At 34.3% G+C, this 16,233-nt stretch overlaps 1 protein-coding gene across 8 annotated transcripts in view; it reads right to left on the minus strand.

The window, feature by feature from the left end:
• PHTF2 (putative homeodomain transcription factor 2) overlaps positions 1 to 16,233 on the minus strand; it is a 139,921-nt gene that overhangs the window by 9,314 nt on the left and 114,374 nt on the right. For 5 of the 8 annotated variants that reach the window (XM_040260745.1, XM_040260743.1, XM_040260744.1 and 2 more), the window contains 5 exons: positions 15,632 to 15,850; positions 8,077 to 8,205; positions 6,118 to 6,390; positions 5,757 to 5,888; positions 3,492 to 3,578 (listed from right to left, as the gene is read on the minus strand). In XM_040260745.1, coding sequence (XP_040116679.1) covers positions 3,492 to 3,578; positions 5,757 to 5,888; positions 6,118 to 6,390; positions 8,077 to 8,205; positions 15,632 to 15,850 — 840 coding nt within the window. Of the gene's footprint in view, positions 1 to 3,491; positions 3,579 to 5,756; positions 5,889 to 6,117; positions 6,391 to 8,076; positions 8,206 to 15,631; positions 15,851 to 16,233 lie in introns of those variants that run through there. The other 3 variants (XM_040260747.1, XM_040260746.1, XM_040260750.1) reach the window with 2 other exon arrangements.

The following is a 16,233-nucleotide window of genomic DNA, read 5'->3' on the forward strand; positions in this document are numbered from 1 at the left end:
GTATTTTGCCAGTATTTTTTCACAGACTCTCTTTTGTCATTTACGGTGCTTTTTTTAATACTTAACAATTTTTAGGGAGAGGCAGGAGAGAAGAATATATGAGAGACTGAATGTATCAGGTAAAAGTCTGAAATATTTAGTCCAGACCTTTATAGAAAAAGTTTGCTGATTTCTGACTTAAAGAAACAAAACTGATTCTTTTATATTGAGGTTATATCCATTTTTATTGATCTTGCACTTCTAAAAAAATGTGTCATGTTTTTAATAATTTGTCTGGAAAGTTACTAGAATATTGTACATAGACATTCATACAGTCTATTTTTTTTTTCTTTTCCAATCTTTATACAATTTCTTTCTTTTCCCTATCTTCACTGGTTAGTACCTTTCTTAACTAGAAGTGATAAAGAATCCACTCATCTCATTCCTGATTTTAAAGTATCTCAAAGATAATAAATATCATATGTACAATGTTTGCTCCAGTTTTTGAAAGATTTTTTATTTATCAAATTAAGAACAGTACTTTTCAGTCACTATATTATGACTCTCCCATCGAAATTTACCAATTTGTTTTCTGTATCTATTGAGATGATCAGATGATTTCTCCTTTAATCAACTAAAGGAGTTCAAACTAGATAACTGGAGGGGTAGGCTGTCTAGGTCATGGCATATTTACTGTTATTAACCGCTGGTTTCATCTTCTGAGTATTTCTGCATCTAAGCTGGTTGACTGCTTCCTGTGTTCATACTGTCTCTCTGGTTTGGTAACAAAGTTACATGAAGTACATAAAATGAGTTGGGGGAATATTCCCTTTTTCTACTCCCTAGATCTTTTGCGTAGGATTAGGGTTACTTGTTTATTAAAACATTTGGCAAAATTCCTCTGTAAAAATCACATGGGTCTTGGGGATTTTTGTTGGTAGCTGATTTTCAAACTACTGAATCAATACTGCTGTATGGCTACAGGGTCTTCCCAGCTCTTCAGTTACTTTTTGAGTCAGTTTTAATTAATATTTCTACAAAACTGTCCACAGAAGCTTTTAACTTTAATGACATTAATATACACTACTATTCTTTTTTAAAAAATTCTCAACTATTTCAGTTTAATACTGTGAGTTTTCTTTTTAAACACTGCTATCTATTTAAGTGTGCTTTGAAATTTCCAAATGCATGGTTTTCTTTTTGCTGTCATTGTTTTCTACTTTAACTGTATATAACTAGAGGTCTGTATGGTATCAGTTGAGAATCATTTTGTCACCTAGTACATGGGAAAGTTTAATAAACTGTTCTGTGTCTGAAGAGTATGTATTGTCCAATTTCAGAATAAAATTTTAACTGTCTTGTTTAGATACATGTCTTCATATTTTTGTCTGCTTCATCAATAATGAAAGAAATGTGTTCAAAGCTCCCAATGTGGCATTTTGTCAATTCCTCACTACAGTGCTATTGATTTAGGCTGTATATAGATAAGACTGAAGTTATGTGATAACACACATACAATTCTAGAATTGTTAGATCTTCCTAACAATTCTTCAGACTTTTTGTCAGGTTTCTCTCTATCCCAGCAACACATCTTAGATTAGTCTATTTCATCTGCTATTAACGTTACTTCACCAGTTTTCTCTTGGCCAGTATTTACTGTAATGTATTTTTCTACCTTTTTATATTTAAAACTTGACAATGTTATTATGTTCCATGTGTCTTTTGTTGACAGAAATAGATTTTATGTTCATTAGAGACAAAAATACTGCAGGATGTACTTCAGGAACATGGAAATAAAACCGTGAAGAAAAGACTGAAATGCAACAAGCAATTGTGAGCAAAGAAACCAGTCTTCTTCCTTTTGATTGTGTTAGATTTTTCTGTTTTTTGGTGTTCTGCAGTATCTCTACTGCTGTATCTCTATAATGTATCCAAGTGTCAATTTGTTTTTATTGTGGCTTCTTGTTCTTGTCCTTCCTAATCTGAAAATTAATGTCTTCTACTAATTCAGAAAAACTCTTAAGTCATCAGCTCTCCAAATATTGCTCTCTCTCTTTCAATATGAAATTCCTGTTAGATATATGTTGGATCTCCTTTTCATATTTCCATCTCTTCATCTCTGTTCTATATTCTGGGTAATTTCTTCCACCTCCCAGCTCACCAATTATCTTTGTCTTCAATTTGCTGTTTCTTCTGTTTGTTGTGTTTTTAATGTCAGTGACTTTTTTTTTTTAACTTCTATGAAGCAATGCTTGGGTTTTTTTCAAATCTATCTGCTCTTTTTTTAAATAGTATTATCTACATCTTTAGTCATTTTAAACAAGCTTATAGTTTCTATCTGATCAGATCTGAAGTTGCTGGAGATATACTCCTGCTGTGTGTTAATTTGTTGACTCACTCATGCTAGAAAGTTTTTTCATGTGTTCTGAGACCTGAACGGGCTTTAACTGCAAATTCTGTGAGGATTAGGGTTGATGTTATATCCCCAAGAACAGACTTGGTTTAGCTTCTCTCAGGTATCCAGGAGTCTAGGATCTTGTTATATAAACTTCTTGACACAGAGGCTACAAGACAATATCTGTAATGTACACTTGAACCCTGAATCTGTATTAAAAGCTGACCTACATTTATATATTCTTAGGAGAGACTTTCTTTGCCTCCTTGGCCAAAATACTGGCAAAACTGACCAAGCTTCCTTATTGTCTTCCTGTGCTGTTGGGCAGACTTTTTCTTATTGCACCTTTTCACTGAGACTGTAGGCCTTTGAGGATTTTGGCCTTGTAGCATATAAGGAGGTAGAGCAGATCAAGGCCTCATCTCCTGTCCTCAAATGGGCATAAAATCTCAAGTCTCTCACATACTAACACAAACAAAGCACTTCAACCTAACATTAACACATATACTTAACTGCTCTGTTTTTCACTTTTATCCTCATTTTTGGCCCCTTACTGTGTTATAAACTGAAATATATAAGCAATATGTATATTTATAAAACACCTCACTTATACATATTAACATGCTGGGTTTTTTTCCCCCAGTATTGTATGTTTTAAACCAGAAGAATTTTCAGGTAATCTAGCATGTCTTATTACTTGAAATGGAAGTTTAAATTTCATAGCATAGACTATATCCTGAGATACTTTTGTGCTTCCTGACTAATCTTGGTCAATGAGAATTCTTTTTTCAGAGATGAGGCAGTTAAGTCACAGTGATATATTCAGGTATAAAATAAAAGTTAATATTAAATGTGAATAAAGCAGAGATCATGGAAAATAGTCTGAAAAATTTCATAACTCTAGACACTCATCAGTTTGCTTTGGGAAATAAAGGTGAATTGTAGACAAAAACTATTTTATGTTCAGTTAATAGACCCCTGAAAATAAGTTAGTTATTATTCATCATGTAAATAAGTAAGATGCATTTACTTACTCTACTGAAAAAAATTAAACTGTAAAAATTCAATTTCAAATTATTCTGATTATCTAAGTTCTACACAAAATAAGTTAACTCACCTGGGCACAACAGATAAATACAACTGAGATAGTCAACAAGAAAGCAGATGAAACTATGACATCAACTGATCGCTGAGGACCTCGACGCTGGGGGGAGAAAAGTGAAAACACTTTTAAATATATTTACTAATTAGCAGCTAATTCCATGCTTTCAATTAAGGTACAGATCCATCACTGCACACTGACCATAGCTTATAACATTGCAAATATACCTGATTTGTGAGATGAATTTTAATTATAAACTGTTATTATTGCCTGAGGATTGGCAACACCATGAAAAATGATGAATATATAGCCTAGAATTTGTAGAAGGATAAATCCCAAATATTACATTTTGTCAAACACTAACTATTTATTCAACAGGTTTTTTGAACACCTGCTCAGAATGAGGGACAGTGCTAGATGGTGGAAATACAGTAGAGAACAAAACAGACAAGGAGTCAAACATCAAGGTCATAGAGACAGATATACGTGCAAGTTGTGATGAGAGCTATGAAGGAAAGGTATAGAATGCTTTCAGAACACTGGTGACAAGTTTGGTACAAATATCATTTCCTTACAGAGATCTTCCTAGGCCCATACTCCTAACTCTCAAGAAGATTGTGTAGGCCTGGGAAGATGTCTCCAAGGAAGTGATATTTACACCAAAGTAGGGTGCAGTAGCATGACGGCACACGGCAGTGTTATTGGTAGAAGGAAAAGCAAGTGCAAGAGTGTAAAACAGAAAAGATCACAGTACATTCAAAGCATTGAAGCAGTGTAGTCTGGCTGGAATGCAGGGAGGAAAGTATTTCAAAATGAGACAAGAGGGACAGGCTATCTGCAGGAGCTGAGTCACGAAGGGCATTAAAAGCCCTATTAAGATTTGGTTCTACATCCTAAGATCAATGGAGAATTTTCAGAAGGTTTTAAGAACATGGTCAAACTGGCCGCAAACTGAGGAAAATATTAAAAGGAGGATGCAGGAATGCTGAGAGGCCATATAAGACGAAACTGCAGTAATCCAATACAGGAGATAATTGGTGGCTGCAATTAGGTTGGGGAAATAAAAACAGAGAGAGAGAAGTAAATGGATTTGAGATACATTTTGGAAACAGAAAGGGTGGGAACTGAATAAACTGAATGTTGGAAATGCAAAAGAGGAAGTCAGTACTCAGGATAATTCCTAGACCTAGGGTTACATGTTTCCCTCACTGAAGAATGAGCTCCTAATGGCAGGGAGTTTCATCTCATCAATAGTGAACGGCACACAGTTAACATTAAATGAATGTTTATTGACTAAAATAATCAATGCATAAAAGAATGCAATACCTGCTCAGGGATGATACGGAGAACAAATTTTAGGTGGCTTCTCACTAAGACAGGTAACAAGGATCATATCCATCCTTCCAACGGTGTCACAGTGAGAAAAAACAATCTACACTGACCTGTGGCATTGCCCCATAATGAAGACTAACTTAGCTGAGTTTAACAAGTTAAATAAACAGCATAATGAATTTTTTTAAACAGAAGCGTAGACAAATACTGCAAAATTTTTCTACTTTTTCCTTGTTACCTCAAAATAAAAGTCATTAAAGATCTAAGCATGTCAGAGGATAGCTGGCCTTTAGGTCAATTTTATTAAGCTATGACTACTCCATACACAATGAGTATGCAACAAAGAAATAATCCTCATAAAAAATGTTTTCCTAAAACTAATTCAGATGTTTCCCATTTCCCTCCTGAGCTTTTATATCTTAATTCCATAATTAGGAAAGTTATTTTAAAAGATTAAAGGAAAAGAATGGCATGAAAAAGATGGCTTAGAATTGGAAGCTAAAGTTTTCAAATAGTAATAGGTCACCTCAGTGAGGCATCTCATTGACAGATTTTTTTTTTTAATTTCCTTTTTTAAGCTGTGGGCTCCCTCTGCTGGCTTGTGATATAATCATTCTACTGTAGAAACAAAATCTTTAATCTAGCTTTTGAATGAGTAGTAGTAGTTGGTGAGATTTATGAACAAAAATAAATTTAGAACAATCTGATCTTGAATCATCTACCCAAAATGCATTTAAGCCTTCTGGACTTCAGATCTTTTACTGTAAAGAACCAGTTAAACATTTTGAATTTCTGCATATGGATCAAAATGAACACTAGACGTGGCCACACAGCACCATGTGAGTACAAATCTGACTATAAATCTAGACATACATACATACTGACAAAGAATTGGAACTATGAGAGGGAGCCAGCACGTTAAGAGTACTTTTATCACTACCATTCTACCTTAAGATAGGATCGGAGAGAGAGCCACATTTTTATATTCTGTACTTTCTTCAATCGGAAATGGGGAACCTCAGATTTTCGAGCCCTCCTTGCCGATGTTAAATGTCCAAAGAGTTTTGCAAAAAGTAATCGCTAAAAAAGATTAAAATAAAAATTAATTTTCAAGTAGATTACCACATAAAAACAAAAAATAACAAAACAGAAGTCATTATGGTTTTATTTGGTTAACTATAATAAAAACAAAATGGGGAAATAATTAGCATGTCAAAATGATTTAATGAAACACTTAAATACTTCAGGAATACCATGAATATTATGAAAAGGATAAAATTCTCTATTGAGATGTCCATATTATACTCACCTGTTTATAAGTTCTTTCTGCTACACAGAGCAAAAAAAAGAAAATCCACACAAGAGACACACGAACCACAAAGCTTATTATAACCATAGAAAGGACTATAACATCTTCATTAGAACCAAATGCAATCATATAAAGTTCTGAAGCAGAATGTGCTGTGAGTTGATCCAAGTCGGTAGCTTGGGAGAGTCGGAAAACAAATGGAGTTAAACCCAGGATTAGAGAGATTGCATTTCCAAAAATCTGGTAGCCTATTCCGGGTATATGGCTGTTTACCTTTAGAGAGAGAGAGAGAGAAATACACAAATTTTATCTACAGTAAAATTAATTCCTAATGAAGCATTATTTTATTTATAGCAATATGAAATTACTGTTAAAATATATCAGTTTGAATACCTGAATAATGCAATTTAAATTTACTCAAAGTTTGAGAACCTATTACACATAAAATCTAAGTCCATATTTTTCAGTTGTTAAAAATAGTTCATTATCAGATCTCTAATTCATTAAGTAGATGCAAAAGGATTTACTTACCTAGTCTTACCTGGATCTTGAAAAAAAATATTGTACTTATCTCATTATTTAAAACTTTAGAAATACTTACAAATACTTACAAATACTGAAAAGAATGAGGCGATCTTATCTACTTAAATCCAGTTACAGAAAAAAATCTAGAATTTATACTTTATGTTCTTCTTCAAAGAGTTCAAAATACAAATGGATAATCTCCTTAAACTGTAAAACTACTTTCTTTTATGTATATATACATATATGTATATACATATTGTTTTCTGAAACCATTTCAGAAGAGAGAATATGCTAGAGGGGTAAAAATTAAATAGTGAAAGTGAAAGTGAAGTTGCTCAGTCGTGTCCGACTCTTTGCGACCCCATTGACTGTGTAGCCTACCAGGCACCTCCGTACATGGGATTTTCAAGGCAAGAATACTGAAGTGGGTTGCCATTTCCTTCTCCAGGAGATCTTCCCGACCCAGGGATTGAACCCAGGTCTCCTGCATTGTAGGCAGATGCTTTACCATCTGAGCCACCAGGGAAGTTCAAAAATTAAATAAGAGAGAGGGAAAAAGGGGCAGGGGAATTATAAGAAAAAAAAGGAATTTGGAAATTAAATAATGGAAAATATAAAATTGGCAGGACTGGGAGGGATTTTAAATATCATCTAGCTACCTTTTTTATCATCATATTGCATAGTATGTAAAAATTCACAAATAAGGTACAGAGTATTAACCAGATGCAAGTTTTTGGAGACTTCTTGTTAACAGCTTTTCATAGCTCACATGGACATATGTAATAGGAAGCAGCTCAGTTTCTGAAACCAGTTATTTTAATTCCTTCCCACATAAAAGTATACACAAGGGTTCTAATTAGCAACACACAGGAAATTTAAAATTCCAAGTTAAATCACATCTAGCTGTCCATGGGAATTAGGCAAAATTTTAAAAGTAGTAATGATGTAATAAAAGAAATAACAGAAACTGAAGTTTAAATCTGTAGGATTTGTATTCTATATCTCCAAGTGACTTAAGATTCTTTTACCATTAGTTGCATTACTCTTGTATATTTAAGAGGCAAGCATCAATAGAAATTTTCCAGTGTGAACTCTCTTTTTTAATGTTTTGAGTAGTAATAAACCAATGAAGTGAGGTAAATGATACAGAAAAATGTTTTCATTAACAATTGTATATACCTAGCAGCTCCTAAATTTGATCCACTGAAAACAAAAAAAAAGAATAACATAAAAGAAAATTTTAAACCATCAAGGTCTATTCTTGATCAGAAAATGAAAAGCACCAAAAAATGTTTGGTGACAAACCACTCAAACACAAGGAACTCTTTTTTTTCAGGTTGAAGAAATGAGGTGAGTAGGTTGTAAATATAACACTTCAGTAATCATTTACTATATTAATAATCACTATCTAACAAATAAAATTTAAAAACTCACTCTGTTCATTATCATTCCACTGATTTCAAGGACAGACATATCTGCTTTCTTGCAGTCATTGCCTTCCCATACGATAGCACTTATTTTTTCTAATCCCGGGTGGGAACTATGGAGCCAGGGCAAATGACTCTATAAAAAATAACCAGAAATCGGTGAGTATATTAACTGCATTTCAAAATAAACTGTGTATATATACATATACACACACACACAATTTTATCTATATACACTAAAAAATAGAAATTGGTGAATGCATTTATATTTATAGAATAGATATATCTATACAAAGCTATCTCATGTACAATTTCAAGGACACTAAAATTCTATCTTAACATTAGTTAGCATATACACTGAACATGTAGTCTAAGAAATTACAGTTATAAAAATGCATATAAGTTTCAGAACCTATACTAGAGCAATTGTTCAAAAATACTCTAAAATTTGTCAGCAAAGGCACTTAGTTGTCAATCTGTTTACATAACTCCTAATATATTAGTGTTCAAAGACAAATGTGCATCAAATTCATATTACTAATTATTCATATTACTGACTGTTCAACTTATGCATGTCTGATACAAAAGAAAATGATCATTGAGATTTGAACCTTTCTGAAAGACTAAACAGTGAGTGATACAATCTCATTCAGAGAGACACACACTTACCCTTAATATTTGATTTAGTTACTTTTCTGATTTTTTAAAATCTAGCATTTCTCCAAAGGATCCATTTAACTTTTCCCTTCGGAGCAAATATTGCAAACTGAAGCACACAGAACTAGAAGTATTCCCCCAGGTAAAATAAAGTATCTCTCACAGTTTCACAGAATAGAAAATGGTAGGAAGAAAAGCTGGAAGCTTTAATGCAAACAAAATCATATATTTAGTGTGTTTGTTTTTTCTGTTTGTTTCAGATCTATAATTAAAAGAATAAAACTTCAAAATAGGATAGTTGAAGGTTAAAGATAGCAACACATTAAAACACTAATCTTTACATTATCAGATATCAATAGAAATAACACAAAATGACTGGTCCCTCCTCCCAAAAAAGGTTACAGAATGAGATACAATTGATATTTTTAATATCATCTTATTTCTAAGTTATTTTAATAACATATTTCATTGAGAGAACTTCTAACAATGAACCAAAGAATCTACTTTAAAATATTCTTTGACATATAAAAATGTGATTGAAATATGATAAAAGATATGCTTCTGTACACTTAAGGAATATATTTTCCTCTGGAGGAAGTAAGTTGCACTGATTAATTTCAATTAAAGGTATAAAAAGTAATATAATAATATGCAAGAAATAAATATGAGAACTTATTATTCTGACCTCATACATTAATTTTCTTTATGTAAAGCTAATATACCACATTTATGTGCACAGAGTAAAAAAAGTGATGAACAATTATACAGGCAAACCATAATGCCAGTAGTCATGCTACCGGCAAAGCCCTTTTATGTGTAGTTATTTGGCTACCAAGACGGTTCCTCTGAAAATTTATCTATTCCAAAAACAGAGTATCTTAATATACATTAACCTTCATAGTATATATTTCATTACTGGAGAACCTTAAGAGCTATGTGATACTGACAGGAGTTATTAAATATCCACCTAATTCCTCAAATTGTATTTTAAAATTTATCCCCAAACAAAACAGAAATAATTTATACTAAAATGTCAAAATTTCCCTGAAACTATAATAATTATGAAAAATGATGAAACCAAAAAGCCTGGAACAAGTATGAGAAGCTGAATGGAAAGAGTGTTAAACCACAGAGGTAATAGATTAAAGCATTGATATACAAGCTCCTTTTTTTTAAACTCTTAGTCTGTAACAGTGAATTATATGAAGCAAGATATTCAATACCAAGAATGTCCATCTAGAAAAAGAAATGGGAAATCAAAAAAATTCTTCATTCTAATTCTAATAAAGTACTAATTTTGCTCAGGTAACTTCTAACTAGCATGTGATAGCATTTTCCTATTTCTAGAAAGGAAAAAGGCAAGAGCATAGAAAGCAACTAAAACCTGGAGAATTTAAAAAGATATAGGAATGTGTGTGAACATGTGTAATGTAGTAAAAAAAAATTCTTATTGAAATATACACTGCCTTTAGTACATGAAAGATTTTTTAAAAGGCTCAAAGAAAACATAAGAGCAAATCATTCCGTTTTACAGCTTCATCAGATAACAGGTTCTTCTTAGCTATGTTTTTCAACCTAAAGTTTAGAACTCATTCAATACTTCTTGTTATCCTTATCAAAATCTCAACTGCTTTGCTCCCTGTTCGTTCAAAGGTTTCTTCAAGTTTCCACCTCTGGGAACTATAGCAGTTAAAGTATGGCTTTACCCACTGAAAAATTAACTTCACTTGAATGTGTCTTGGTCATTGTTTGGTCACTAAGTTGTGCCAACTCTTTGTGACCCCATGGACTGTAGCCTGTCAGGCTCTTCTATCCATGGGATTTCCCAGGCAAGAATACTGGGGTGGGTTGCCATTTCCTTCTTCATGGGATCTTCCTGACACAAGGACCAAAACCATGTCTCCAGCACTGGCAGGTGGATTCTTTGCTACTGAGCCACCAGGGAAGCCCCCGGAATGCACCTTTATATTATATACTCATCCGTGGCTACAGAATAAAAACTTCTCTTTTAGAAATGTTTCTGTAACTATTTACCAAGAAAGGAAAATAAAACTACATATTTGGTGACACACTGTCTAGAACACACTGATTGAAATGCTCAGTGCATCTTCATGGGGAGGAATTTTCCAGTCTTTATCGTAGGCAGAAAAGAGTCTTCCAAACCTTATACAGATCTTAGCCAAACAAACAAACAAAAAAGGCAGCTTTTCATTAAAGGGAGCTAATTTCAGCTAAAACTGAAAATACGAGCTTGTTTTTAGAAGCCTGAGAATACAAAATGCATGTGAAATCGTCCTAAATCAAAAAGCAAAACCACTTTAAATCTAGAATACTATAATTAATATGTAGAGTAAAACAGTAAAAAAAAATTTATCTTACCAAAAAAAAAAAAAAGGAAAAAAGAGATATAACAGATTTAGGACCAAAATTTATTCTATAGAGCATTCATTACAACAAAAGTTTTAATCATTTAAGAAAGGTCTACTTAGCACCTTTGAAAATTTTTGTTTCATTATTTCACTCAACTAATATTAAGCACCTACTGTGTACCAAGTGCTGTGTGATACAACAATGAGCAAAGCAACGAGCAGTCCCTAGCTCTGTGCCACTTATGCGGTTGCTAAGAAAAGAGCTCACAGACATTTTCATAAACCTAAAATCCAGTTATTATCCTCAGTGACTTAGATGAATATACAGGTGACTCATCCATCACCCTTTTCCCATGCATTCTTCTTTTTTTTTTTTTTCCACTTCTTAAATTTGAGGGATCTTCAACTAGTCCCATGACCACACCCTGGACCCTGTCAACACACAGGAATGCCTACTTCTGAAATGAGACTCTAACCACAGTCTTCCATCTTACCAGAGAGGAAAGATTCCTCAAACCTTCAATTTAAAACACAGTTTTCCTTGAACGCACATATTCTTCAACCTATCGGTCTCTTCTTCTTCATATTTCCTTCTCAATTTAACATATTTAGATTCTTGCCTTATCCATTATTTTAACCAGCATAGCATCCCCTTTCCTGTCTCTTGAATAGCAACTACTTGGCACCTACACTGTGTGACTCTGGGTGCATTACTTAATCCTGAGCCTTCATCTCATTTATGAAACAAAAAACTACATTGACAGAGATCATGGAGATTATATGAGACAATGCATCTAGATTACTTTGCACAATGGGTGATATATAGGGTCAATGCTTATTAAATCTTTGTTATTATAATTATTACAACTATATTCTAGAGAATATCATACAACTGCGTAAAACTGTTATTTTTCAGTCCCTAAGTCATGTCTGACTCTTTGTGACCCCATGCACTACAGCACACCAGGCTCCTCTGTCCTCCACTATAACCCAGAGTTTGCTCAAATTCAAGTCCAGTGAGTCGGTGATGCTATCTAATCACCTCATCCTACGTCACCTCCTTCTCCTTTTGCCTTCAATCATTCCCAGCGTAAGGGTCATTTCAAATGAGTCAACTCTTTGCTTCAGGTGGCCAAAGTATTGGAGGTTCAGCTTCAGCGCTAGTCCTTCCAATGAATAGTCAGAGTTGATTTCCTTTAGGATTGACTGGTTGGATCTCCTTGCAGTCCAAGGGACTCTCAAGAGTCTTCTCCAACACCACAGTTCAAAAGTATCCATTCTTTTCACTCAGCCTTCTTTATAGTCCAACTCTCACATCTGTACATGACTACTGGAAAACCCAAAGCTTTGACTTCACATACCTTTGTCAGGAAAGTGATGCCTCTGCTTTCAATATGCTGTCTAGGTTTGTCATAGCTCTCCTTCCAAGGAGCAAGGGTCTTTTGTTAATTTCATGGCTGCAGTCACCACTGACTGTGATTTTGGAGCTCAAGAAAATATTTTCTTGAAAATCCATCACTGCTTCCACTTTTACCCCTTCTATTTGCCATAAGTGATGGGACCAGATGCCACGATCTCAGCTTTATTTAATGTTGAATTTTAAGCCAGCTTTTTCACTATCCTCTTTCACCTTCATCCAGACGCTCTTTAGTTCCTCTTCACTTTCTGCCATTAGGATGGTATCATTTGCATATCTGAGGTTGTTGACATTTCTCCTTGCAATCTTGATTCCAGCTTGTGAGTTATCCAGCATGGCATTTTGCATGATGTACTCTGCATATAAATTAAATAAGAGGTGACAATATACAGCTGTGATGTACTCCTTTCCCAATTTGGAAAATTGGATGTTCCATGTCTAGTTCTAACGGTTGCTTCTTGACCCGCATACAGGTTTCTCCAGAGGCAGGTATGGTGGTCTGGTATTCTCATCTCTTTAAGAATTTTCCACAGTTTGTTGAGATCTACACAGTCAAAGGCTTTAACATAGTCAATGAAGCAGAAACAGATGTTTTTCTGGAACTCCCTTGTTTTCTTCATGATCCAATGAATGCTGGCAATTTGACCTCTGGTTCCTCTTCCTTTTCTAAATCCAGTTTGTACATCTAGAAGTTCTAGGTTCACATGATATTGAAGCCTAGCTTGAAGGATTTTGAGTGTTTCCTTGCGAGCAAGTGAAATGAGTGCAATTGCATGGTAGTTTGAACATTCTTTGGCATTGGAATGAAAACTGACTTTTCCAGTCCTCTGGCCACTGCTGAGTTTTCCAGATTTGTTGGCATATTCAGTGCAGCACTTTAACAGCATCATCTTGTAGGATTTATAACAGCTCACCTGGAAATCCGGCACTTCTGCTAGCTTTGTTCATAGTAATGCTTCCTAAGGCTCACTTGACTTCACACTCTAGGATATCCAATGTGAGTGACCACACCATTGTGGTTATCCTGGCCATTAAGATCTTTTTTGTACAGTTCTTCTATGTACTCTCAATCTCTTCTGCTTCTCTTTGGTTCTTACCATTTCTGCCCTTTATGGTGCCCATCCTTGCATGAAATGTTCCCTTGATATTTCCAATTTTCTTGAAGAGATCTCTAGGTTTTCTACTCTATTGTTTTCCTCTATTTCTTTGCAATATTTAAGACTCTCTCTCTCTCATTCCTATTCTCTGGAACTCTGCATTCAGTTTGTTATATCTTTCCCTTTCTCTCTTTTCTTTTGCTTCTCTTCTTTGCTATCTATAAAGCCTCCTCAGACAACCACTTTGTCTTCTTACATTTCTTTGGGATGATTTTGGTTACTGCCTCCTGTATAATGTTATAAACTTCCGTCTTCAGGCACTCTAACAGATCTAATCCCTTGAATCTATTCATCACCTTCACTGTTTAATCATAAGGGATTTGATTTAGGTCATAACTGAATGGTTTTCCCTACTTTCTTCAATTTAAGCCTAAATTGGGCAATAAGGAGCTCATGATAGGAGCCACAGTCAGTTCCAGATCTTGTTTTTGCTGACTACATATAGTTTCTCCATTTTCAGGAACTAAGAACATAATCAATCTGACTTCGGTATTGACCATCTGGTGATGTCCATATGTAGAATCATCTCTTGCGTTGTTGGAAAAGTGTTTGCTATGACCAGCAAGTTCTCTTGACAAAATCTGTCAGCCTCTGCCTTGTTTCATTTTATACTCCAAGGTAAAACTTGCTTCTCTGATTATCTCTTGACTTCCTACTTTTGTGTTCCAATCCTCTATGATAAAAAGGACATATTTTTTTGGTGTTAGTTTTAGAAGGTGTTGAAAGTCTTCACAGAACTAGTCAACTTCAGCTTCTTCAGCATCAGTGACTGGAGTACAGACGTGAATTACTATAATGCTGAATGGTTTGCTTTGGAAAATGTGTAGACTGGGCAGCTACAAATTCATAGTTTTAGATTCCAGCTAAACAAAGATTTCATTCAACCAAGTAGGAGTGTGACTCTTTTAATGTGTTATATAGCCTGAACACAAAAAAAATATACTCTTTCCTCACTATCTCCATTTCCTATAAATGATAATGCCAAGCCTTCACCACTATCCACAAGCCCCTTATCCTATCTCACTTCTCTACTATTAAGAGACCATCTGGCCTCCAGCACTTCAAATAGAGATCATGCAGTAACTCTCATGGTCTGACTTGCTTCATGAACTCTTCCTCCCCTGCCTGTTTCAGCAGAGGATGTGTTCCTTGTCCTATTGGAGGCTAGGCTTCCTAAGTATACCTTTTCTCCAGAACCCTAAGAAACCAAACTGTACCAATTTTCCCACCTGTTTTTCTCCTATGCACGTAAGTGCTCTCCCATCGTCACATCTAGCAGCTGGGGACCAAAACATTCCTTCACTTTCTCCAACTTGTCAGGGTTATGCTTCTTGTTTTTTTTTTAGTATTTATTTTATTTATTTATTTAGCTGCATCGGGTCTTAGTTGCAGTACACTGGATCTTCTCATTGTAGTTATATGTTGAAATGATAATATTTTGAATATACTGGGTTAAACAAAACATATTAAAACTAATTTTATCTTTTTAAATGTTTTTAAATGAGACTACCAGAAAACTTTAAATTATGTATGTAACTCATTTTATTTCTGTTGGATAGCATTACTACAGGCACTCTGAAATAGAAATCTGATATTCATGAGGTGTAGATTTGTGAATTATAATTGTATATGTGTGTGAAATTAAGGTTACAGGTATAGATGAATCTGACCATGAAGCATGCTTAGTGAGAAAAGGACTAATACATCTAAAGTACAATCTGACTTAGAAAATTCTATTTGCCAACAATTTCTCAGGAACATATGTTTGCTAGGTGATTGACAATCACTATATAAATACAGAGATTCTATGTTCCTATGAAGCCAGATCATAGGTCACATAAAGATTAAAATATGGGAACATTATTTTAATTGAATGTAAGTTTTCTCTCACCTCTGTAAAATGTACATACTTTCAAAGGAGCTGGACCAACAGCCCCACACAATCCAACACTGTAAACCAACCTGATGAAAAGGGTCGTCTCTATATTCTTTTTTCACACATGGATTAATTTGAGGATTTTCCACATCTGTCTCACTGGTACAAGATGATCGGCATTCTGCACAATGTAACAAGTCTTCCCATAATACATCTTCTGTTTCAGATTCTGGCCTTGTGCTCTCAGAATCCTGTCTGGAACTTGAACAGCGAGAGCTGCAACTAGTACCCGATTTAGGGGCATCCTGAAATCAAGATATTCTTTGACATTAATACAATTTATGTACCCTTTCCAACTCAATGGATTTTATCAGAAACATATATTGCTACTTTTTACTAAAACAACAAACACACTGCCAAATGACAGTGAAACAAATAGCAAAACATTAAAATACATATTACTTTTTAAAGAGCAACAAAATTTTCTCATATCAAAATGTGATTTCACATCTCAGCTCCAGTATTGTTCTGCAGGCAAAAGCTGTGCCTGTTTTCTCTTAAACTTTATACAAAGTTCAGAATTCAAAGACTAGCCTAAATCTACATGGACTGCATAGTCAGTGAATACTAAACCACTGTAACTGATAAATTTAATGAAGTTCTTTTCTTACTCTAGTCTTTTTTTTTT

Source organism: Oryx dammah, unplaced genomic scaffold (assembly GCF_014754425.2).
Source record: "Oryx dammah isolate SB20612 unplaced genomic scaffold, SCBI_Odam_1.1 HiC_scaffold_18, whole genome shotgun sequence".
Taxonomy (NCBI): Eukaryota; Metazoa; Chordata; class Mammalia; order Artiodactyla; family Bovidae; genus Oryx; species Oryx dammah.